Source organism: Periophthalmus magnuspinnatus, chromosome 3 (assembly GCF_009829125.3).
Source record: "Periophthalmus magnuspinnatus isolate fPerMag1 chromosome 3, fPerMag1.2.pri, whole genome shotgun sequence".
In the NCBI taxonomy this organism is placed as follows: Eukaryota; Metazoa; Chordata; class Actinopteri; order Gobiiformes; family Gobiidae; genus Periophthalmus; species Periophthalmus magnuspinnatus.
The window spans coordinates 7,963,255-7,989,346 of NC_047128.1; the positions used below are offsets into that span (position 1 = coordinate 7,963,255).

Sequence of the window (26,092 nt, forward strand, 5' to 3'; positions counted from 1 at the left end):
GTTTAAGTGCAGCTTAACAGGTGGGGTCGGTGTCAGAGCAGTTTGAGATGAGTAACGGCCCTCAGCACAAAAGAGATCATGAGACTATAGAGTGTTCATGGGTTTCAGTTTACTGTTATAGGTGACATTTTGAGTACTTTACACCATTCATAACATTTTGCTTTAATACTATATAGTATCATATTGTAGAATACTACAGTATGTGTATTATAGGTACACAGTGTGAATATGTTTTAAACGTTATCATGTGTTTTTTCTGCAGCTCCAAAGATGGGGAATGCTCCTCCGTTCAGCACTGAAGTCACTGACACCTCCATCATTGTCACCTGGATCCCAGTGCGCCGATTTAGCTACAAGGTACCAGTATCACAAATATGATTGTGATTATACTGAACAAAATATAGAATAAACATTTTAATCAAATGTCTGTGTAATCCCTCACTCAGATATGATCCATACTAAAACACAAACTCAAATCTGTCAACTGGACAAACTTACTCAAAGCTATAGATTTCCTCTTTTGTTACATAATTATGTACAACCACTGTCACTTATGCCCATATATGATATTAATTTATATAAGTTGACCTGAGTTCATTTTTAAAGTATAAAATGATCTGAGTTGCCACAAGGTAATTGAATATTGTTTTCCTGCAGCTGACTGTCCTGCCAAGTGAAGAGGGCGAGTCTCCCAGAGAGGACACATCTGACACCGGGCGGGTTTATATTTCTGATCTGATACCCGGGACTCAATACACCTACAGTGTCCAGCCCATATTTAATGGACGCAACAGAGGGAATGCCGTCACACGCAACGTGGTTACATGTGAGTTCAATGGGTTTTTTCAAATTCTAGAAAATCATGATGTCATATGTAAACAGATGGGGCGGCAATAGAGGCATTCATTCCTATTAACTACACTGTACAGAAATATAAGTACATAAGTAAGAAATATCTGCAAGGTAAATTCACAAATGGTGAACCTGATGATTTACCAACACGCCATCAACATGGGATGAACATACCTGCATGTTTACAAAATAAAACAGCATCAACACGGGCCATCTGCTCTGAAAGCTTTTGTTGTCTTTTTACATTGACATTCTTTCTTTGATGGCCAGATCCATTGCCATTAACCTTTGCCTTTGCCTTAAAAGCTGGATCATATGCATTTCTTCATGTGTTTTCCATGATGAGGGTGTGTGCATGATGCACAAAATGACAGTTCAAAATCAAAACTAGTTTATTCTTCAGCTCATAATTTTTACCCATGTCTGTCTCACTTTTGCATTTACTGGTAGACAGTGCTTTCCGGTGGCGGTTAGCTAGTAAAAATCCATACATTAGCCGCATCGTTGTATAAGCCGCAGGGTTCAAAGCATGGGAAAAAAGTCGAGGCTTATCGTCTGAAATTTACGGTGTATTAGTGACCTTGAACTTGCCATACAAAGAAACTCTATATTTTAATAGTATGGGTTTGATCTGCATCTGTGTTAGATATTATTGGCCTACAGACTCTTGTGATCTCATCTGAAACCCTGCAGTTGCCTTTTTGATAAATTTGTATGATATTATAAGTTTTGGTTGAATTTACATTACATTCTGCTAAAACTATTTGTCTGGAGGTCAGTTTTCTCATGGTTGTGTCATTGTCTGCGCAGCTCTTTCTCCTCCCACAGACCTTAGAGTTGAGTCCAGCCCAAACAGAGGAGATCTCACTGTCTACTGGGTCGCCTCCAGAACACCTGGTAAATGTTTGAGCTTCCTCCGCACTCTGGACCAGGCCAAGAGAAGGCCCTGTCCCATTTCTATCTGGGGCAAAAGTCTTTTAAGGGGGACACATTATGTAAAATCGACTTTTATGACCTTTTAAGTATGTTTTGACTGTGTTCTCTCAGTATGCGTTTAGTCAAAGTTGTATTTTGATGGCTTCATTCATATTGGAGTGATCCTTGCATTCAAAGCTTGAGTGCTCAGAAAATCCTGTGTTCACTCTCCCCATATCCCCGCCTATTTTTCTGTATTTGTTTGTGATTATTTAAAAAGTTTTGACTTTGGGCCATGAAGGCTCAAAATTGACTCAACTGTAGAGACATTTCTCAACAGTAAAAACTCTTAATGGAAAATCAGCTGCTTATCACATCAGTGGACCAATTTCTATTAGCCATTTCAGATCAATATAGAGGTTTACAATGAACAAAATGTAAAAGTGTGATCAACATAGTTAAACACTAACACAACAAAAGTATAAAATGTCTTCTTTACTGACTGAGAATACACATTATTTTATCTGGGTTGTCTTTCATTTCTCTACAGACATCACAGGCTACAGGGTTGCGAGCACCCCCACTAGTGGTCAGCGAGGAAACTCTTTGGAGGAGAATGTCAGTTCTGACCAAACCTCCTGTATCCTGGAAAACCTGAGTCTGGGGGTGGAGTACAACGTCAGTGTGTTCACAGTCAAAGGGCAACAGGAGAGTCTCCCTGTGTCCACTGTCGTCACACCAGGCATGTACCTCAGATCTGCAATTAAACAACTTTTACAATGTAGTTCATGGTTACTAGCATACACACAAATCGCTAATACCAAATTCTCTATTTATATATTCGTTCTTTTTCATGACATATGTTCACAAAGGAGAATGAGCCAAAGATATTTTGATCTGGCAGCGTTTTGCCGTTGCGTTTCAACTTTTCTCTTTTCGGTAAAAACGTATTTCTCATCTCTATGTTCTTTGGTTTTAGGAAGTACATTTATTATAAAATGAAAGTATGAGCATAACGATCCTACAGTTTACAATATACAGTATTAACCAATCCAAGAAAAGAAAGACAAAAGGGATAGCCTACTAGAAATTTGTCCCTGTTACTAACATGATTGATAGCTGCTAAACTACCATTTGTACAACATCATTTTAATAAAAGCATGCCAAAAACAACATTGCTTGTAATTCACAATATAATTCTAAATGTTTTGCAGTAGTTAGTTGCTCAGGTTTTGAATATTGCAGTATATAATTTACTACAGCATGTGCACTATTAATTTTAAGATCTAATACATAGATTGTAACTGTTTGAATAATTTTTGCTTGTGAGTTTTGTATTGCTGCTTGTTTTGAATTTTGCTTGTGCATTTGCGAATGACCTAACCTTTTCAGAAATACCTGTACCACGTGACATTGAGTTTGTGGATATTACTGACACCACTATTGGCCTGCGTTGGATCCCTTTGAATTATACCTCCATCACTGCCTATCGGATTTCAGTAGTGGCAGCGGGTGAAAGTTTGTCCATTTTCCAAGACATGGTTGAGGTGTCTGCTGGTTATTACACCATCCGTGGTTTGGAGCCAGGGGTGGACTATGACATCATTATCACCACAGTAACAGAAGACGGAGAGAGCGAGCCGACCGCATACACAAAGCAAACACAAGCTGGTGATTTACCACTCACTCAATCAGAGGGGAGGAGTAGGGCATGAAATTAAGAAAAAATATTAAAATGGTAAAATACATTTGACAGTTTTTTGACACAACTTTGACACAAAAATGTTATCAAAATCAGACTACCTCTGAGTTTACTCTAGTATAGTAGAGCAGTTTAGATATCAGCAATAAAACTTACAAAATGTATAATAGTAAAACAGCTAAGTATAATTTGACAAATGTACTTATTACTTTTTAGCTCAAACTGAAGATAACTGAGCCCTACTCTTTTTCATTACAGCAGTGTACAAAATACATCTAATGGACAGTCAAGTAAGTCACCAATTAATATATTCAGAAGCTTTAACTTTTGTATCATTCTTACAGCCATCCCTGCCCCGACCAACCTGCAGTTCAGTGGGGTGGGTCCAGACCATATCAGGGTGACCTGGGCAGTGCCTCATGTGGCCACTCCGAGCGACATCTCTCGTTTTGTCATTCGTTATCACCCCACCAACACCTACGACGATGTGAAAGAGGTGAATGTGGGCGGATCCACCAACACCTATCTGCTCCAGAGTAAGATACTGAATCATTTTAGGAATAAGGCTTGAATAACAGTTAAATTATTTAATTATAATTAACTTTTCAGATCTTCTGCCAAACACTGAGTACTCCATCAGTGTGGTTCTTGTCTACACTGAAAGTGTAAGTGAGCCAGCCACAGGAACCCAGAGGACAAGTAAGTTATATTTATACATCAAAATCTGAATCTTTATTAATGGTCACACTTATCAACCATTTTGTCCTCAGCTTTGGATGCCCCTACTGGCCTGGACTTCTCTGACATTCAGACAAATTCATTCACTGTCCACTGGGTGGCGCCCACTGCTATTATCACTGGATACCGACTCAATTATCAGCCGACAAGTGGAGGACGCATCAAAGACGCAAAAATCCATCCCTCCAGGACCCACTACACTCTAACTCAGCTGACCCCAGAGACAGAGTACATTGTCCATATTTATGCTGTGGGCAGAAATCAGGAGAGCCAACCCCTCAGCGGCACACAGGCCACCAGTGAGTCTCCATAGCACACAAATCTGTCTGCTTTGATTAAGTTTTTCACACACCAAAGATCAGAGTTATCTTATTATTGAAATGTCATGTATGCAGTTAAATATAATTTAAATGTTGAACAGTTCAAAGTTATTTTGAAATTCATTATGCTTTGTCTCCTTAGCGCAACAGTGACCATGACCATGTAAATTAACAAATTGTAATATCTTATAGTCTCTGATGCTCCCACTGACCTGGAGGTGATGACCAGCACCCCAACCACAATCACCATCCACTGGGATGCCCCCTCTGTCACTGTCAAGTACTACAGGATCAACTATGGTGCCACAGGTATGGACTGGTTTAATTATGGAAAGTCTTAAATGGATTGTAACAGTAGACACTACACTTATAGAACAGTATTGTGTATGTATACAACTATAAAATACATTATAAAATATTAGCTTATAATTCAAATATGTGTTGCTTTCTTTTTATATTAAACAAAAACAGGACAAAAACACCAAAGACAGTACAATTATACAAATACTTACACATACACAGTTGATAAGTCGCTTAATCGTTGTGGCCCTAACGCTTCTTCTGTAACTTTTTTTTAGGAGACACCCCTCAGGAGTTCACGGTCCCTGGCACCCAGACCGCAGCCACCATCTCTGGGCTTAGACCTGGCACAGAGTACACCATCACAGTGTACGCTGTAACAGGACGAGGAGATAGCCCCTCCGCTAACATCCCTGCCACCATCACTCATCGCACAGGTATGTTAAAGGTGCACCATGTAACTTTACATGTGGAGACTGTCACCTGCTTGTCATGGAGATGTTATTGCATTGCCTGGAATTTTCCAATGTTTATCAGTTCAATAATATGGGTTTTTACTGCTTTAAAAATATGCATTCTTACTGTGAATGGGGACTTCTCTCCACAGATCAGCAGCCATCTCCATGGAGATAGATACATTCATTGCCACTTTGCAACATCTCCATGGAGACAAGCAGGCTGTGGACCGTCCACCAGAAAAGTTACACACTACACCTTTAAATTAAGAATTGTACTTGCCAACATTTTCTACTATTAATGCATAAGATGATATTTGTTCTGAGCAGACACCTCAAAGTGGCGGGACTAAAACACATAATTGTCTTTTGGATTCTAGACACCGAGTCCCCTTCTGGCATGAAGGTAACTGATGTGAGTGACAACGCCCTTACAGTGCGCTGGTCCCCTGCTCAGGGTCCTATCAGAGGATACAGAATCACAAGTGCCCCCAAGAATGGCCTTGGACCCTCCTATTCTGAGGTGGTTGGTCCAGGTAAAACAGCTGTGCCAATACTTGTTATAACATTTGTAATCTTGACATTGGGTTTGATTTCTAACTCATATAAAATGAAATGATAAATACATACATAAAGGAATAAAGGAAAAGATTTGAATTATTTCTATCCATTTTCAACTTGCAAATTTGTCATTTAGTCAGTGGAGCTTATTTAGGCATGGGAAAAATATCTGCTCTATCTTTCAAAGACTGATATCCTTGGGTTTCAGAATGAAAAATTGCCGCAGTGGTAACAATTTAATTAAAAAAAAATCCTCAAAATGTTGCATTCAACATGGAAGTGAAACCCATTAAAAGTTTACTATATGTGTTATATACTGCCACATTAGTTCAGTTGGCAAAACTGCGTAAACCATATTAAATCTTAACTGTTTCTGAATATAAACATTGCTTTCTTGCTCTTTGGTGCATTACAGAGCGAACCCAGATGAGATTCACTGGTCTGATCCCTACGACTGAGTATGTGGTGAATGTGTACACCCTGGGCACAGATGGACAGACCTCTTCACCTGCTGTAGAAAACGCCATCACAGGTTAGCTTAATTTGATATGTAATTTTTCATATGGATAATAGCAAGATCACTGGGTAATGTATATTAACTTCTATATCAGTTATTTGTATTGTAATTATTTTAGTGTGCTGTAGTGTTACTGTAATGATTTATCAAGTCATCAAGGCATTTATCAGCTGATGTATTTTGACCTCAAGAGCTGCTTATGCAATATATGTGTACAGGGGCTGGACACATTTTCCTCAAATACATGGAAACAAATCGGATACAGGGCCTTTAAGTGGGGTTCACATTTGTTCTTTAATCACATGCTCCAATATGAGTTAGACTGCATCTTTGGGAAGATACTTAACCCAGCTTAAATGTTGCCCTTTCTTGCAGCCATGGACCGCCCCAAAGACCTGACATTCTCTGACATTGACTTCACCTCTATGCGTATCACATGGGACAGTCCTGAAGGCACCGTGACATCATACCGCATCTTCTACACCAGTTCAGAAGAGGGAGAGAGAGAACTGCGCCCCGCCCCCAGTGGAGACCAGGACAGCGTGGTCATCACGGGACTCCGCCCCGGAACAGAATACACATTTAAAGTGATAGCCCTGAACGGACGCACTCAGAGCACGCCTCTGGTTGGAAAACAAGCCACAGGTAGGAACAGTTCAACCACTTCTACAAGGATTACATTGTTATAAAATTTGTGATAGTTTTTTCCTGGTTGCTCCATTGGAATACAGAAGAAGTATTTTTTACCGCTTCTGTACTAAATATGGACTATTTCTGTATTACCCCATAGTTGTTCCAGCTCCAGCAAACCTTGAGATCTTTGATGTGGGCCCGTCCTCCTTCGTGTTGTCATGGAGACCGCCTAACGCACGTCTTACTGGTTATCGCATTGTCATCAACCCCAAAAATGTCAACGGACCGTCCAAAGAAATGAATGTCGCCCCGGATACATCCAGGGTCACGGTGCCGGGACTGATGGTATCCCACTACATTTGCAGTTTTGTAAAAAGTCAAGATAATGTTTGTGTTTGTAATATGTTACCATGTATATTTTTGTTCATTTAAGGTGTCAACAACCTACCAGGTTTACATTTACGCTCTGAAGAACTCTGTAACCAGTCGACCTCTGGAGGGAGAAGCAACCACACTAGAAGGTGAATGGAACTTTTTATATTTTTACTTACCTAACAGGAGGATATTTTAGTCTATTTAAGATACAGCCAATTTATCACATTTGCGCAGAATTAACATTAAGGCATTCCCCTATTCCCCAAGAACAGTTTTTACTCACATTTGTTTTTTAGGCTTTTGTCGGCATACGCATACGTTTTTTAAATTTATATATGTTGTTAAATAAAGGTGAAAAAACTAATTAAAAGACCAGGTACAACTTTTTCATTAATATTTTATAAAAAATAAACAAAATCAGATAGACGTGCTAACAAATTAGGACCACTTTTTCTGTCAGTGTTGCTCAGTAGAATTAAACCATGTACAATACTTACTCTATTTACATTCAAACGTGATTATTCCTCTTTCAAAGACCTCAGCCCTCCTAGAAGAGTCAGACTCTCCGATGTTAAAGACACCTCCTTCACTCTGACCTGGCGCACCAAATTTGAGACTATCACTGGTTTCCTGATAGAAGCTACACCACAGGACAGCACCCAGCCTGCTCTGAGCAGGACAATCTCTGGAGACCTACGCACCTACACTGTCCAAGGTAAACTGCTGGTATTTAAGAGAAAAGGCTGAGTCACTTTTATTTTAGATGATACATTTTTGGATTTTTTATTGATCAGGTCTGCAGCCCGGAACCTCATACAATGTTAAGATGTATACGCTGAATGGAAACACAAAGAGTGCCCCATTTATCCTCACTGTTCTGACTGGTAAGGTGCCTGATAATATACTATTATTAAACTGTATTTTGACTCTAAAATGTTGTTGAAATAATATTAATATTATTATTATTTTCAGCTCAGCCAGTTGTCCCAGCACCTACCACACTGCAGGTCACTTCTCTGACCCCCACCTCTGTGTCCTTCACCTGGAGACCCCCTTCCACTGACATCACAGGATACTACATCACCTACGAACAGTCAGGAGGGCGGCCTCGTGAGCTCCTCCCACCTCCCCACGCTGGACAAAACTATGCCACAATATTTGGTATTATTATAATCTACTACAATAACTATTACAACAACAACAACAACAAACTACAACTACTACTACTCCTACTACTAACTACTACTACTACTAACTACACATACAGTACATGTTCTTTCTTGTGGTGCTGACAGGCATCATATAATTTTAACATAGCAACAGTAAAATGGATGGTACAAGCTATTTTACTTTGTAAAGCCATGTTTAACAAATCAGAATTTTAATGTTGGGTTCTTGCATCTTTTAGTACAATTTTAGGTTCTTTTTAATTGGTTTTAGATAATATTCCAAAATCTCTATATTTATTTTGTGTGTTAGTTTCAGTGATGGAACTTAAAGTTTTAGATATTAGATTTTAGATATCTGTACTGTACTTGAGTAGATTTTAAAGTGGATACTTTTTTACTTTTACTTTACTACATTTCAGAGTAGGTATCTGTACTTTCTACTAAAGTATATTTTTGAACAGGACTGAAAAGTAAAAGTATTTTTATATTGTCTGAGATCTGCTAAAAAGCCTGAAGGGTTTATTTTTTAACACATTTAGACAATAGAAATGAAAAAAAGAAAAACAGCTAGGAAAATGTTTTTGTTACACTAAATCTTTATCAGTATCACTACATTTGAAGCTTCATTAGATTGCAAAATCTAATGAAGTTTTACTATTAAAGTACATTTTTACTGCGATACTTTTACTTTTACCTCAGTAGTTTTTGCTCCGTTATCTGTCCTTTTACTTAAATAACAAAATTGAGTGCTTCGTCCACCACTGGTTAGTTTGAGAATAACAAATATGTATTATGTTTTGTATGTCACAACAATAACCTTTAATAACTTTTTCAGATTTGCGACCATCGACGGAGTACATTATCAAAATTGTTGCAATCCAAAACAACATAAGGAGCACCCCTCTTATTGGCCGAATCATCACCAGTGAGTATTCTAAACATGATTTTTTACCAATATGTATGAAATTACACATGAAAAGTGCCAAAGAAACCTGTGTTGGGTAAGTAATGTGTTTTAAGTTGTAGTTTGAGCTTTTGTAGCCCTATAGAGATTTAGTTAATTTCTCCCAAAAATAACAATTATCTTTATTTTGAATGTGCTCAGAAATGCCATTCAAAATAATCCTGTGTGTTTGTAATCCTATAATACTATTGAGTGGTAGCAATAGAGGCGCATATCTCTAGCCCCGTTGGCTGAGATATGTTACTGCAGCTTTGCCATCCCTCCCTATAGTAGTCTAACCTGCCTACTTCCATAACCTGCTTTTTCCCATCTAGAACCAGAATACTTCCTTCCCCTGCCACTGCCGCACCATCCAGGTGGCAATGACGACAAGCTAGATGTGCCTGAAACTGACAACAAAATTCAGGTGGTGGGCAACAACGGGCAAGACCGGCTGGGTGGTCAAAGCCAGCATGTGGAGTACACTGAATATAACAACAACGGAGATAGTAGACAGCCACAGTCTCCTTATGGGCAAGTGCGTGAGCCTTTGGTGTTTGTGCCCTTTCCCGATACAGAGGGGAACAGGCTGCCCATAGTCAAGATGAACGTACCCATTGGAATGCCCATAGGGAATGATACAGGACTGCCACAAGAAGCGCAAACTCAAACTACGGTGTCCTGGAAGCCATACAAGAAGAGTAACGCCTATCTGGTGTCCTGTGAGCCCCTGTCAAACGCACAGGAGAAGCTCTTTCAGGTAAGAGAATGATTTATCTTTACTTAGTAGGCTTGGCAAAAATAAATAAATAAAAAATTAAACGGACAAAAGAAAAAAATCTATGCCCACACTAATCAGTATTAAGAATAAAATAGCAGGTATCGATACTGGGGGAGGGGGAAAAACATAACTTGGACAATGTGAATCTTTCCTGGATAGTTTTAGGTATAATCTTGATGAACTAATCTATGTCAGAACTAGGATAAGACCACATGATAATATTAATGAACCCCTTTCTTAATCATTTTTATCATTGTGGTATTGAAAGAGGTATCAAGTATCAAACATTTGACATATTATTGAAATTCTGTTTGATTAATTTTGTATTGTATTGTAAAAAATTATTAAGTTGTACATTTATGACTAAATATAATTTTATGCATCTACTTCTTAGGTCCGTTTACCTGGTACAGCTACCACTGCCACTTTGATTGGACTCACCCCAGGAGCAAACTATAACGTAATTGTGGAAGCCATCTTAGGAGCACTCAAGCACAAAGTCCTTGAGCAGATTGTAACAGCTGGAAATACAAGTATGTATAATGAACTTTTTATTAGACAAACTTGGATAAATAGACAAAGTTTCCAGATTTGTCCACCAGGGCTTATGAAATAAATGTAAAAAACTATGTAACTCTTGAAGCGTGAATATACAGTATGTTGTGTAAGTAGACAAAGCAAGACAAGTTTATTTGTATAGCATAATTCAATTCAATTCAAAATGCCTTAAAGAAAAAAAAAAACATTAAAAGAGAAGAGTGCAGAATAAAAACCTTTTAGTTAAAGTAATAGTTTATGTTCTTTCAGTCCCAGATGGAGTGCCATCCTCCTCCTCAGACTCATGTTACGACTCTTTCACTGCGACCCACCATGAGGTCGGAACTGAGTGGGAGCGCATGTCCGAGACCGGATTCAAACTCTGGTGCAGGTGTCTCGGCCTCGGGAGCGGCCATTTTAGATGTGACTCATCAAGTACGTCAGTTTTGTCTGAATTGAACATGTGTTCCTTGTGTTTCTTTGTGATCTTCTGATTCATTAATTTATACTGTATTTTACTGCATGTGTCCTCATTTGAGTCTACTTTTTTATTGTTTTAATGCAAACCAGTGGAGGTACAGCTACTCTGTGTAACTATTTTAGTGGATGGTCCGCTACCTGATTATCTACCTTTGCCTGGAAAGTTCCACTGTATGGCATTAAATTTGCATATCTCCATCGATACAGAAAAGTTATATAGTGGACCTTTAAAAAGCTCTATTTTATTTGTTCGATGTTTATGTTTTATTGCTCTGAAATTTGTATTTGTTTTGAACATAAAATGTGCTATATGCTAAAAATGATTTTTATTTTAAGTTTCTCTAATAGTTGTATGTTCTTTCAGAGTGGTGCCATGATAGTGGAAATAACTACCGCATTGGAGAGAAGTGGGATCGCAGAGCTGAGAATGGACACCTCATGAGCTGCACGTGTTTGGGGAATGGCAAAGGAGAATTCAAATGTGAACCACGTAAGCACACTACGAATGTTATTTTTCAACAGAGCAACTTCTTCAGGCTCATCCTCAAGGCTCATTAGAACCATAGACTGTATATATAAATGGACATAGTTAACCTGCTGGCTGGTGCATTCCAAATAGAAAGTGAGCATACGTACTTTTGTCTGTGAATCAAGATACAAACATTAATAATAGACAAATCAAATGCCTTCTTTCCCCAAGGTCGCTCCCGCTAGTCTTAGCAAAAGGTTTAATTGACAGCGGTGTGGGCAGGAAGCCTAGCTCTCAATTGGCTCTTTGGTTGCTATAATACTCGCAGTTGGCATTTCAAATATGCAACTCGGCTGAAAATTCACCCCTATAACTGCTAGCCTCGATAAGCTTTATTTTACTGAAGCCAAACACTATGGGTGATGTCACACTCACTTAGCCCACTTCTTTATACAGTCTATCATTAGAACATTGCATAGTGTAAGCATCCTTAAAGAGGTTATATTGTAATACTTTATTTTTTTATTTTTGCAGATGAGTCTGTGTGCTATGATGAGGGCAAAACATACCAAGTAGGAAACCAGTGGCAGAAGGAATACTTGGGTGCAATTTGTACCTGCACTTGCTATGGAGGACAACAGGTAAGGAGGCTGTTGTTTAGAAAAATAGCTAAGAATCTTAAAATCACAGTGCTTAATATCTTACTGTTTGATCTTTTCAGGGCTGGCGATGTGACAGCTGCCGTAGGCCAGGGGCAGAAGTAGACCCCACTCTGTTGCAGCCTGTGAGATACGGAGACAACACACTGCGCAAACTGGTAAGAAAATTAAATAAAGCTTTGGGCCTAAGAATTATTTTTAAAAATACAGCACAATACAGTACTGGTACAATACAATCCCAGGTTTTAGATGACATCCCAACATTTTAGATGACATCCCAACATTTTATAAGTGTAGTATTTCACACAAGTGTTGTTAATTTGCTAAAGTGTTAAATGTAGTGATATTGATTAAAAATATACATATTTTTGTCAACAGTAGCAATATAAATCAATTTCAATTTTTTAAATGAGTTTTGTGTATGTATTTTTGTTTGTTCAAAGCCAAATCTTAAACTTAAAAAATTTTGTCAGGATGTTACCAGGGAACATGGTAAAAATAACACAAATCATATGAAATGTACTTTTTACTTTTCAATCCAGTTAAAAAATGTAGTGGAGCAGAAAATATATATACTTGCTCTCAAATGCAGTGACGTAAAAGTAAAAGGTATCTACTATAAAATTTACTTAAGTAAACTTTACTGTACTTTCATTAAGTACAGTACTTTACTACTTATACGTTGTTACCTTCCACCACTGCATTTTATAGACTTATAACAATACTGTAGATCAGAGGTGCCCACACTTTTTTTTTTATTATCAAGGGCCACATCTCAAAACATATTCGAAGCGAAGGGCCACAGACTGGTGATCAATGCAGTGCGGTGTTTTATACACAGCTTTGACAGAGCTGCTGTATATTAATAAGAAGCACATTCATTTTATGTCTGTATCACAATGCAATGTGATGTTTGAGGTTATAATGGTAGAAATAGTTAAATTTGCTGTTACTGCTTATGATCAATTGGGCCGGTTCAGCAGGAGGCATGAGGGCCAATAAATACTGGTCTGAGGGCTGCATTTGGCCCCCGGGTCATAGTTTGGACACCCCTGCTGTAGATGGAGGCAGGAAAATAATAGTTAATATGCACTTTTAGATTATAATAAAGTGCAAGTTCAACAGCCTAGTTCAGGGGTGGCGAACAAGTTAGACCAGTGGTTCTTAACCTGGGTTCGATCGAACCCTAGGGGTTCAGTGAGTCAGTCTCAGGGGTTCAGCGGAGGTCAAGACACATACCCGACTCATATGATTCGCGGACTGCGAGCATTTCCAGATGCTGGCTGTGTCCCAATTCAACAAATGTACCCTCTGATGTGCCTATCAAAGTACCCGCCCGACTTAAATGAGCCGTTCGAACGGCATAAAAACATAAAACGACATAAAAACGAAGAAAAGGAACAGACTTTGCTGTCAAAATGACATGAGAGTGCCCAAGGTGAAGCCATGCATTTCTGAACTGGTCTCTCAAAGTCAACAGCAGAAGTCACACTGATTTGCAGTAAATATTCATTATTATTCTAACCTTATGGAAATTTGGTGATGGGTGTGTTAAAATGTTAAAAATAATAAATAGCATAAACACAATAAGTTCATTATTGGAACACATAAGGTTAAAAATTTAAATGATTTCAGTGTGGTAGTATTAAAAAGGTCATGTCTTTGTTAAAAGGTATGTAAGTAATTTGTTGTGAGTTCATGCATTGTATTGGTTTTATTCTTTGAACACAGTGATGTTAATGCACAGTTCATTTTGTGCACCAGTAAAACATACATATGTCTTGAATTTGAAAAAAAATATTTTATTTTTCAATAAAGAAGGGTTCGGTGAATGTGCATATGAAACTGGTGGGGTTCAGTACCTCCAACAAGGTTAAGAACCACTGAGTTAGACACAAAGAGCCAAAATTTGGCTATTGGCAGAGTGTTCGCCACCCCTGGTCTAATTGCTTAAATAAATGATCAGGGTTAACATTTGTGGATTATTTTTTGGTGATTCCTGATTGAAACCCCCCCATCACCTCATCTCATCTCTGTAATCTAAAAGCTACAAATTCCTTTTTACCAAACATTTCTTTTCTTTTCCAGAATATCCATTGTCCGATTGAATGTCTCCGGCCCGACCTGTTGGCAGATGGCCACCTTTCCCCAAACCCACGGGAATAAAGCATCTGCCCTGTCTCCATCTGATCACTGCACTTTTCACACTCATCTCATGCCAATATTTTAAGATAAAACTTAACCTTTTTTTGCTCTAGGATACTTGTTTCATCCAATTCTGCAATTCATAATCCATAATCTACTGTACACCAAAGAAACGTTTTGGATTGACTTTTCTCTAAAACAAAACAGCTTAAGAAATGTGAGCACTGTTATAGAAGAATCTCATTACATTTTATCTGTTTAAACTCCCTGTAGTCCTTTGTTTAATAAGCACTGTGTGTAACTGACACATTTCATAATTTATCCCTTTAATCTCAAAGTGTGAATGTAACAATCTTGATGTGAGGAATCAGACTTTTCTATTTTTGTACGTTGTTTGTGCTGAAGTTGTTTCTACAAAAAGAAAAGAGATCCCAAAATACATTTTTGCATGTCTTTGTTTTACACCAACATCATGCCACATCTTATATTAATTCATACATGAACCAAAATAGAGCCATCAGTATTATTTTAAGTCATTTTAATTATTATAATTGTATTGTTTTTATTCATTTTATCATTTGTTTTCTTATTTTGATTTACATATTGCTTTTATTTATTACTATTATTTTGTTTTTTGTTAAGCTTTATTGATAACACATATATAAAAGGTTCAATAACAAGATAATTTAAATTTAATTAGTGTTTTATATAGACCATGGTCTATGGACCAAGATGATAGTTATAACTATTGCTCCATCAGTGTTTGTCCTCTATATGTTTACAAACCTTTTTTTCCTATTAATGATTGTTTTAAATGCAGTGAGGTTTCCGTCCCGGTCACGGAGCACTCGACCAGCTCTATACTCTCCATCAGGTCCTCGAGGGTTCATGGAAGTTTGCCCAACCAGTCCACATGTGTTTTGTGGTTCTGAAGAAGGCTGTGTCCATTGTGGTGTCCTTTCGGGGGTGCTCCAGGAGTATGGGCTCCGAGGCCCTTTGCTAAGGGCTGTCCGGTCCCCCAGAGCAGGAGCTGTGTTCATATTGCCGGCAGTAAATCAGACCTGTTTCCGGTGCATGTTGGACTCCGCCAGGCCTTTGTGACCGGTTCTGTTCATTATATTTATGGATAGAATTTCTAGGAGCAGCCAGGGGCCGGAGGGGATCCGGTTTGGGAACCACAGGATCTCATCTCTGCTGTTTGCAGATGATGTTGTCCTGATGGCTTCATCGAGCCAGGACCTGCAGCAGGCGCTGCAGTTGAGTGTGAAGGGGCTGGGATGATAGGGTGAGGAGCTCGGTCACATGGGACGAGCTCGGAGCTGCTCCTACATATCAAGAGGAACCAGCTGAGGTGGCTCGGGCATCTGATCAGGATACAAATTATATGATAGGATATGCCATTACTTGCCTTGTAATGTCACCACTTCTATTACGTATACATACATTTACACAAAAGATTGTTTGTAAATCTCAGTGTGGAGTGACTTAAGTAACTTTCTCAAACTGTAAATAAGACACATCTGTTTGATAAAATATTAGTTTATTTAATGATAAAACATGACAGATGTAGTTATGCACATTAGTTCAGATTGGAATGTACTAGTGTTACAAAAGTGCAGAACGACAGTATGATTAATACTGAAGTAACAGAAGTTTGACAATGGTTTTGACCTTATAGATGTGTGTATTTTGGTCCCGACACACAGTACACAGCAGAGGGGCTCAGTGGTGGAAGAGGCGCAGGTTTGTGTACACCAGAGTGATGCCTTGTTCGATACAGGCGGTTTTGATGACCTCATCAGCTGCAGAGCCCGAAGGAGCGGCAATGAACTCAACACCACTCTACAAACAGAAATTTAAACCATCATAATACAGTGAACTAAACGTTATTTCTAGGTCATACTGTGTGAAATAAAAATACTATATTGTCCTGGTCCAAGAAAACATGAAGAATTTCTTCTGGTTGTTTATTTCCTGTACAGAAGGGCTACTGTAGGATGTAACCCACACCAAAACAAGAACAAAACAACAGCAGTTTCGCCTCACTCGAGCCAGTTTCCAAAAACAGACCAGTAACTGACCAAACCTTCGCATCAACTTAGCATAGCAACCAAATGTCACATACAAAAGCAGTTACATTAACAACAACAAAAGGAGTCAACTCTGAAATAGACACAAAATATCAGATTAAAATATACTAGTTTGGGCAATTTTATTATAACTGTATATTACATTTATCATAATAACACATTACAATAAATAAATGTGTTATTTTAACCTGTATGGTTATCAATCCCTGGATTTTAAAGTGATGACAAACTTGCTCCACTATCATTGTAATTAACAATTCAAGACAAAATATTTTGTTTAAGTGAAAAGTGCTCAGCGGAAATTCATAAATATCTGAACTATGTTTCTAGAAATTGTTAATACAAGATGTATTGTATCGGCATAATTGATGTAAAATACGTCAATACAATGGAAGCGGCCATCTGGATCCAAGTAGATTTTGACTAGTTATTTCTCAAGTGTTTTTTAGACATACACAGATCAAGTTTATTTATCTGACACTATAAAAAACAAGAAAACATTTTGTAGAAGACCCTTACCTGTTTGGCCCTGTCAATGTTGTCTTTGAAGGGGAAGAAGGCATCAGAGCTCACAGCCACCGCATGCAGAGAGCTGATCCAGTTCTTCCTCTCAGTTTCAGAAAGGGGCTCTGGTACTTCATCGAACATGGACTTCCATACTGCCAGGTCTGGACCCTATAGACAAATACATTACAGATTTTACATAATATGAGAAGCAATAATGAATACAAGCAAGATCTTTCTAGCTTCTGTGTCTTTTGCCAACCAAAGTCAGATTTTTTTTTCTTTTTTACATGATTCAGACACGTGTGAATGAAACAAAACATGAGGAAACAACGTTATAGCATAGATCAGAAAACAGCTTAATAGAGGTCCTTTAATTATTTATTTTTTTAAATAGTGACTGGTGGTAGTGGAGTTACATTTTTGCATTGTTTTTTTTTTTATATATCTGTGCAACACTTAACACATCATTAAACAAGACTGTTTCTATGTAAATATATGGTATGAATTGTTACATAAAATGGTTATACTTGCCTCTCCAATGGTGTTGCTGACGTATTGGTCAATAGCGTTTGCCATTTCGGCTCTCTTCACACCAGCTCTGAACTTAATGTTGAGGACTCGGGGGTGATGTCTCAGCCACCAGTTATCAGCCTTGTCTCCAGCCAGACGAGTGCAGTGGATACGAGACTGCTGCCCGGCCCCTATCCCAATCACCTAAGATAATATTAATAAATTAAATATAATAGACATCTTCTTGACCCAGAGGCTAATATGATTGGAAATGCCCATCTTATTTACCTGTCCGTCTTTAACATAGCACACTGAATTTGACTGGGTGTACTTCACAGCAATAGTGGCCACAGTAAGGTCCCTCAAAGCTGCATCTGACAGCTTATGGACAGAATCAACAATACATAAGTGAAGCGCTCCAAATAAGTTTAACTGAACTCAAACTTAAAAATGTGTTTGGTTGAAGCCAAGTGATACATTCAAAGCACATATTATTGCAATAACATTAAAATTAGAAGTATAATTATATCATATAGTGTAGATAGAGTAGAATGTATCTTACCGAGCCCTGTGAGATAATGTTGCTGAAGAACGCTTTATCAATAACACCTCCATTTCTCTTCTGTTTAAGGTACAGACCAAACAACACCCTGACCTCCATCTCATCTGGCTCATATTCAGGGTCCATCTGTGAAAATTAGACAATTCTTTGTTTAAACATAGTTACATTGAAAACTAGTCTTTCAGTTTTTATGCAAAATATTTAACACTCTGCGGCAGTACTGTGTTTTTCAATGTGTTATATAAATAAACGCAATTGATTAACATTAAAAAATTAAAAGGCCAAAGTTTTTTTGTCCTTCCTGTTTCAGAATGATATCTGTTGTTTTTTTTGGTCTCGTCCCCACGTCCTCCAATGGGTTTCAGTCAAACGTGATTGTGCAATCAGATCTGTTTCCCCCCCCCCCCCCAATGACACATGTGAAACGAAGGCCCTCATTGAACACATATTTACAAATTTATCTCACCTCAAATTAACAGAGTTTAGTGTTTGGGCTCATTGATTCTACAGAAACTTGCAATGCTTTTCAGTCCCCTGTGATATTTTTTTCCTGATACAGATGGAACATGTGTGTTCCCAATTGGCTAATCCACCCGTCAATCACAGCCAACTGGGAGATTCACCGGTGATCAGACTCACCTCTTTGTAAAGTATTGAAGAAGTGTGTATTTGGGATGCCAGGCAATTTTCTATTAGTATTTTGCTTATAACACAATGGATTGGATTTTATTACTTGAATTCTGGAGTATACGTTGCAGCTCTTTGTTTATAAAACCTGGTATATACATAAACTGACTGACTTTGACTGATTTTATTTGTGTTTTTTGTAGATGATCTTACCTGAAGCATGCAGTAGTTGCCATTTTTCTTTTTGGTGAGTATCTTGAGAGCCTCCTCTTCATATCCAGGGGCAATGATGCCATCAGAAACCTTTCATTTTCAGATTTTAGTTACTCTCCATGTAACACACATTTTTTAAAAAATATATTATCTTATTAAAACCTAAACACTCACCTCTCTTGAAATTATTTTTGCAGTGGGAACGTCACAAACATCTGAAAGAGCAATGAAGTCTCCAAAAGAGGACATCCGGTCAGAACCTGTGCACAGCCATTTTAATTAATGACGGGTAATACAGCAAAAAACATAATCCTAGTTCTGTTTCCTTGCATCCTCACTTAATCAGCTGTCTATAAGTATACTCAGTGAGAGGAGGATAAGCAACCGAGGAATCAAGGAGGCAAGTGAACAGAAATGGGACACGGTTGCTGTGTCTGCATTAATGATTCCTGACCTCGTGCTCGGGCATATGCTGTAGCCAGTGGACTCAAATTCTGCAGCAAGTCATGGACCATACACACTTTGGCCTCCTCTTCAGACAGAGGTACTCCTACAGCAGCTCCTACAAAATAAAAGACCATCATTAAATGCGATAGATAACCATATAACGATTAGCAGCTGATGTCGCAGTCATTCTCCATAGAGATTTGAATTAACATACTTGCATTGCTAAAAACTATCATGGAAAACTCTCCACCAGACAAAACAGTTATTTGGCCAATTTTATACCATGCATTGGAAGAGGGAGGGAATTATTTTTCTTTTTAAAACACTGCTCTGCTATACAAGAGTAAATTGCAGACCTTGGATGATTTTTCTCAATTGTACTTGAACTGAACTCATTGTCTTGACACTGAGATCAAACTGAAAGCTCAAACTTAAATTTTACTGTTTGCTTGTTTTAAATGACAAAGGAACTTGCCTGAAAACTTTTGAATGTACTGAACATGCCTCTTACCTGCAGGACTAACATGTTTGAAAGATGTAGCAGCAACCAGACCAAGTGAGTTTTTCAGCTCCTTAACCAACTGCCAGGCGTTCAAAGCATCACACAAGTTGATGAAACCCGGTGAACCATTGACAACTGGAGACAAAAGTCATGTATTTTAGTGTTATCTAAGTAGGCCATAGGTAAATCCATAGGTGAGAGATGGAGGCTTGGTTTGGTTACCTTTGAGGGGCAGCTGTGGCCTCAGGGTGAACAGTTGAGCAGGAGTCTGGTGTGGGTTCATGCCGTAACGCAGTGGCAGCTGGGAAACTCCACGACTATACTGGCCACGAAAGTAATCGGAAATGGCATCATCATATTGTGCAGTGTGAGTAAATGCCTATAAAACATAAATAACAGCAATCAAATATAGAAGAAAAAGGGGACCATTCAGCATTTGCAGACTGAGATAAAGGTGAAGGTTCATGGGTCCGTCACATGTTGCAACCTAAACACAGATCTTAACAAAATCAGTGCTGGACTTTGTTTTTGGAAAAAGGTCAAGACAAAAAGTAATAATGACCAACATCTCAAACTATTTTGCTTGGCCTTACAATTTAAATAATATATATTCAAAAAGTTCAGCTGGAGCTCAATTCTTCTAATAAAATTTTAAATATGAGGTAACTATTTCTACAAAGGTTAATCTGAAAGCAATTTTTCAATCACAGCTCTAATGTCTTACAGCACAATACTTGACTGTAAGCAATGACTCAATCACTTGATGATGAAACAGGTCGAGAAATCAAGTCTCAACATGTGAAAGACCAACAACTAACAAAAGCCTTTGGGAAATGTTCTCATAAACATACTGTATAGCTTGTAGCCATTTGATGCAAATAATTTGAAACTACTTAAACTTCATAATATTGCAATGTTAATGCATTATTTATATGGTTAAAATGGGAAAACTTTACCTTTAGTGCCAGTGTCTTGCGCATGTCCAAACTCGTGTCTTTGTCTTCAGAACTCTCCATCTCTTTGGCCACCATAAGGTAGTCGTTGGGATCACACACAATCGTGACCCGAGCGTGGTTTTTAGCAGCAGCTCTCAGCAAAGTTACTCCACCTAAAATACAGGAACATTTACCGGTAATCATTTATGTTCTAAATATATAATGTCTTTCTTTCCATTTCAAAGCCTACCAATGTCAATTTGCTCCACAGCATCCTCCACGGTAACATCTGGTTTGGAGACAGTCTTTACAAAGGGGTACAAGTTGCACACCACCACTCTGTAAGAAACATTGATTATGTGGTGGAATCTAGTTCTACTTAAGTCTATATAGTACTTATCGTGACAGGCCTATCATTCAATACATATTTGTTGTGGGTACTTTTTATTAGCACAAGTGAGGGACTTTTTTGTACATTTCAGAATATTTGAACTATAGAAGGTTGGATAAATAGCTTCTATGACTCAATAAGTGTTTCATGTAATTATTGCAGCTCATTCATTAACAGCACTGTATATATAGAATAGTTTATTTAGGAAAATCCTGCTTCAGGGTTTTTGTGTCAGTGGTATTATGGTTTTGAATAATACCGTTTACAGTCTATATTTTCTTCAGCAATATAACACATTTTGAAATGCGTTATATTGCTGAAGAAAATATAGACTGTAAACGGTATTATGGTTTTGAATAATACCGTTTACAGTCTATATTTTCTTCAGCAATATAACGCATTTCAAAATGTGTTATTGTGACAGGCCTAGTTCTACTACTAATATGTATTTTTGCTATCGAAAAACTCAATCAGGGTTGGAAACATTTCATACTGCTCATTCATTCAACATTAGATCTCCATGACAACACAGTCGTGTCACGTTTTCAATAATATCCTTATCATGAGTACTGATTAGCTGCAGTCTCATCTGTGACTACATCAGATTGTTCAAGTTCTCAGCAAATAGAAGTCACAAGACAGTAGCAACAGTTTTCGAATTTGGCAGTTCCTAAATAAGCCACCCGTGCTGCGCCATTAGTCAGGCATGTAAAGACATACATATGTTTCAAAACTGACTTAAATACACAACATATCTGTTAACCAAGCCTTATTGATTAGAAAAATATTGTTTTAACAGAATCAACATTATTTTCTCTGACCTCTCACCTGACCACACTATAGCCGAGTTTATCCATGTCTGCGGTGTCACTGGGGCTTTTTCTGGCCAAAATACCCCCATGGACCGCAGGGTGGAGGGTCTTCACTCTTCCTCCCAGCATCTCCGGGTGTCCAGTCAGCTCAGACACATCCCTAAACAGCAATAACATACATGTCATTTGGAGTTCACGTAAAGTTTGATGTTGTGAGGTGCAGCAGTTTAAAACGTGTAGCTTAGAACTTTCTCACATAGTTCATCATCATCATGTCGCTTGGGCCTTTACGGTTACAGTACAGACCTGACTGCCAGTCCAACATCCCTCAGAGCTTTGGCTGTGCCTCCAGAAGCGACCAACGATAGTCCCAAGTCCACCAGCCTTTTGGCAAACTCAACTAGTCCAGTTTTGTCCGACACACTAAATAGCGCTGCAAACAAAGAATAGGATCAATTACAGAACAGATGTCTCATCACAGAGAAGGAAACCACGCAGCTAATGTTAGCCAAGGAGCTAACCTCCATCATACCAATAAAACCCAATCAAAACAGAGTGGTGATTGTGCCATCACGAAGAAAAGTTTTACCAAGTTCAGAGGCCATGCTGTTTGTCACAGTCCGTGTATGTAAACGAAGTGGACGTGGAGCGCACCACTTGAAAGAGAATACCCTGATTTAGGTGAAGAAAGAAGAGACTGAGGTATGTCTACTCAATGTGCTTTTCATGCGCTTCAAAAAGCACAAGAACCGCCCTGCAGACAAGACCCGCCCCCAGCCGACACGTGCGCTACGACAGCCGCGTGACGCACATTACGCAGAAACGCAAAATACAACTTCTCCCTCTTCTTTTAAAACGAAGGCATGACGGTGTTATAAAACGTCCCATTGTGAATATCAATAAAATACATGAAGAATCTCAAGTTGTAAATAAATAAAACATACAGCGAAAAATATAGGCTAGCCCTCTGGATGGCAAATATTTTAAATACGCTAAACCGCACTCAATTGTATGGAAGCCCGTTTCCGCCAAGAAAAAATAAAAGCCCCACAGAAAGTCAAAATTACGAGTTTTAAACTCGTAATTATTGGTTTTAAACTCGTAATGAGGAGTTTAAAACTCGTAATTAGGACTTTTAAATTCGTAATTATTAGTTTTAAACTCGTAATTAGGAGATTCAAATTCGTAATTAGGACTTTTAAAACTACTAATTACGAGTTTTAAACTCATAATTAGTAGTTTTAAAAGTCGTAATTACGAGTTTTAAACTCCTAATTACGAGTTTAAAACTAATAATTACGAGTTTAAAACTAATAATTACGAGTTTAAAACTCGTAATTTCGACTTTCTGTGGGGCTTTTATTTTTATTTTTTCTTGGCGGAAACGGGCTTCCATACTTCCATACACAACTGTATGGTCTCTAAAAAAAAAAAAAAAAAAAATCACAAGATGGAGTCAAGATTAGTGTTCAATTTGGCCACAAGAGGGCACAAATGTTCTTTGAGGGAATTTGCAAGAAGCACTAGCGCCTTCTCTCCATCCCTTCCAAGTTAATATATATTATATTTCTCGAGGATAAGCATTTATTCAAATTAACCGATCTTATTATTAAGCCATGCGCCAGCGGTCTGCATTGGAACAAATGCAGATGTGCAGCCAAAAGCACCAATATTACGCACGCATCAGTATTTTCACAATGCTGCCCTTTCTAAACTAAAGTTATAAGCGCATCCTGAAGGTTAAACTGACCCGGGGGAGTGTGGGCGAACATCCGCGTGTCACCGTGAATACCTAACAAACATTTCCTGCTTCCATAAACGGCTCTCATGAATACATCTCGTGGGTTCCGCCTTTTCAATAAACTTTATTGCCAAAAACGGTGGCTTTTTCATGCTTTAGAACAGCATTTTCAGTCGGAGAGATGCAAATTTATTGGCTTGTGTCACTCAGGGCCTCACTTGCCTATTAGTTAAGTGACAGGACAGAGGCCTTTAGAGGAACCTGCTCCAATATGTGTGATTACTCTAAAAGATAGGACAATCTGTTCATATTCACGTAATGACGCTGACGTGCTGCTGATTGATTAAACTAGAGGGTGTAAATATTTTAAGGGCTGCGTTGATTTATAATGCTAGGTTGTATTATAAATAGAGGCAAAAAGAGACTGTTTTATTTGTAAAACTATGAAAATGGGGAATTTCTGGTAACTGCGCTGCGTAAGGGCCAAACTGGCGTCCATAGGGATGGCTTGAGTGATTCAATAGACAGTGAACCAATTTTATGGAAAGACACAGACATTATAATTATTATTTCAAGAATACAAAGATTAAATGCAGTCAGCACTTTTGTATGTCCACTCATGGGGCTTCTGACAGCATTATCAGCAATAACTGTAAATTGCGCACAGAAATTTTAATCAACGTATTTGCACTGAATTAGTCGAAATCAGTGACGTCCATGTCGCAGTGCTGCCGTATCAATTAGCGGTGATGTTTGTACTGTGTGTCAAAGAATCCGTGTTGGAGGGAGACGTGTCATAAGCAGACCAAGTAGTGTTTGTCATATAGCTGACAAGTCGTACAACTAAATGAGCTTATTGATTCCTGTGATTTTTTTTTTTCATCAGCCAAATTAAAAGCCGCAGTTTGATGGAGGTTGGGTTCAGACCTCGTGGATATGCGTCCCCATTAAATCAAAAGTTCGCTACAAACTCGAGTCCAAAGTTGTTCACTTGTAATGACTGTGGCCGAGTTTTCTTTTCTTTCTTTGTGTAGCAACGTGTATAACCATTGACTTTTAACAGAAATAAATTAAGATTATTTATAATCGAGAATTGTAAATTAAAATATGCCTTTTTACCCCTAATTTTGGTCCGAATTAATTGTAATCTTTAAACCTTGGCTGAAAAAAAGCAATTGGTCAATTGATCTATTCAGTGTAGTTATAAAGTGCATTGATTTTGTGCCTAACTTAAGTGAGTGGCCTGATGTGGCATGCTCTTGTCTTGACATGATCCTACCATTTATTCAGACCAAATTCCCAACCTACTTCGATGTAACACACAATTCCAGCCCAATTTCATTTAAATATATGTAGCTATGTGTGCCTGTATTGAAACTATATGATCCAAACATGACATAAATACTAAAATATTTGCCTTCCCCTGGACTATTTTTGGACTAATTAAAATTTTTGCATTGGGCCTACAGCATGTGTTCTGTCTCAGGTATCCTCAACAATGTTATTATGTGATAAGCATACATAGTTCTTAGCAGAATGAATTCAAGTGCATTTGCATCATCACAAAAGATAAACAAAATATAAACGATAATAACCAGTGAATTTAGTGTGTACAGTGGATGGCTGACCTGTACTTAGTAGGATGTATTGTGTTAAGAAATTGCACTCCTTAAATGGTTTACTATGGCTCCCCTGTCCACTATATTTATTGTCCACTGGGCACCTGTTAATGTGCCTAATCACTGTATAAATATGTGGAAGTGGTCTGAGAGGGGCTCAATGACACAGTGCTCTGCGGGCTGCTCCTTAATCAAAGACATTAATTTGCTACCCAATAAAACATCTTGCCCCCTCCCACCGTCCCACCGTCCCACCAGCTGACATCACCATCAGGCTGTGAACATTTCCAATTCATTAACTTAATTATTTGGTCATCTGTATAAGCCACAAGCGGTAATAGATTTAAGGTGGGAATTGCTTCACATGTGGGCCCATAAAGAACAAGGTTTATTACTGAACAGAAAGTCTTGGCTAATTCTTTTTGCTGTTGTTGTTTAAATTTAAAAGATTGAATAAATCACATGGTTATTTATTTACTTTAATTTATTTGACAGCACAGCACATACGTATCAGATAAATACATATATGATTTAAATTTGCAAATAAATGAATGCATTTACATGACAAATTCATGAACAGAAATA

General features: G+C 38.1%; 2 protein-coding genes across 3 annotated transcripts in view; one reads left to right on the plus strand and one right to left on the minus strand.

Annotated features, from left to right (window-relative positions):
• The window catches only part of fn1b (fibronectin 1b), a 32,698-nt gene extending 17,706 nt beyond the window's left edge, over window positions 1-14,992 (plus strand). The window contains exons 21-46 of one of the 2 annotated variants that reach the window (XM_055230059.1): window positions 263-357; window positions 658-826; window positions 1,663-1,749; window positions 2,318-2,509; window positions 3,160-3,438; window positions 3,814-4,005; window positions 4,079-4,168; window positions 4,240-4,506; window positions 4,720-4,836; window positions 5,106-5,264; window positions 5,663-5,818; window positions 6,259-6,375; window positions 6,736-7,005; window positions 7,151-7,338; window positions 7,427-7,514; window positions 7,904-8,083; window positions 8,163-8,252; window positions 8,341-8,529; window positions 9,373-9,462; window positions 9,816-10,240; window positions 10,656-10,794; window positions 11,069-11,233; window positions 11,643-11,768; window positions 12,282-12,388; window positions 12,469-12,564; window positions 14,495-14,986. In XM_055230059.1, coding sequence (XP_055086034.1) covers window positions 263-357; window positions 658-826; window positions 1,663-1,749; window positions 2,318-2,509; window positions 3,160-3,438; window positions 3,814-4,005; window positions 4,079-4,168; window positions 4,240-4,506; window positions 4,720-4,836; window positions 5,106-5,264; window positions 5,663-5,818; window positions 6,259-6,375; window positions 6,736-7,005; window positions 7,151-7,338; window positions 7,427-7,514; window positions 7,904-8,083; window positions 8,163-8,252; window positions 8,341-8,529; window positions 9,373-9,462; window positions 9,816-10,240; window positions 10,656-10,794; window positions 11,069-11,233; window positions 11,643-11,768; window positions 12,282-12,388; window positions 12,469-12,564; window positions 14,495-14,572 — 4,151 coding nt within the window. In that variant the 3' untranslated portion in view covers window positions 14,573-14,986. Of the gene's footprint in view, window positions 1-262; window positions 358-657; window positions 827-1,662; window positions 1,750-2,317; window positions 2,510-3,159; window positions 3,439-3,813; window positions 4,006-4,078; window positions 4,169-4,239; window positions 4,507-4,719; window positions 4,837-5,105; window positions 5,265-5,662; window positions 5,819-6,258; window positions 6,376-6,735; window positions 7,006-7,150; window positions 7,339-7,426; window positions 7,515-7,903; window positions 8,084-8,162; window positions 8,253-8,340; window positions 8,530-9,372; window positions 9,463-9,815; window positions 10,241-10,655; window positions 10,795-11,068; window positions 11,234-11,642; window positions 11,769-12,281; window positions 12,389-12,468; window positions 12,565-14,494 lie in introns of both variants that reach the window. The other variant, XM_055230062.1, reaches the window with a different exon arrangement.
• A 1,085-nt stretch (window positions 14,993-16,077) lies between these two features.
• atic (5-aminoimidazole-4-carboxamide ribonucleotide formyltransferase/IMP cyclohydrolase) lies at window positions 16,078-22,954 on the minus strand. Its single transcript, XM_033989128.2, has 15 exons — window positions 22,737-22,954; window positions 22,454-22,580; window positions 22,164-22,307; window positions 21,195-21,283; window positions 20,966-21,117; window positions 20,232-20,388; window positions 20,019-20,144; window positions 19,515-19,622; window positions 19,235-19,320; window positions 19,061-19,150; window positions 18,221-18,346; window positions 17,947-18,039; window positions 17,680-17,862; window positions 17,161-17,316; window positions 16,078-16,393 (listed from the first exon to the last, which is right to left on the minus strand). Exons 1-15 carry the CDS (start codon window positions 22,750-22,752, stop codon window positions 16,274-16,276), a joined length of 1,773 nt encoding a protein of 590 aa, XP_033845019.1. The 5' UTR covers window positions 22,753-22,954; the 3' UTR covers window positions 16,078-16,273.
• Between the last annotated feature and the right edge of the window lie 3,138 nt (window positions 22,955-26,092).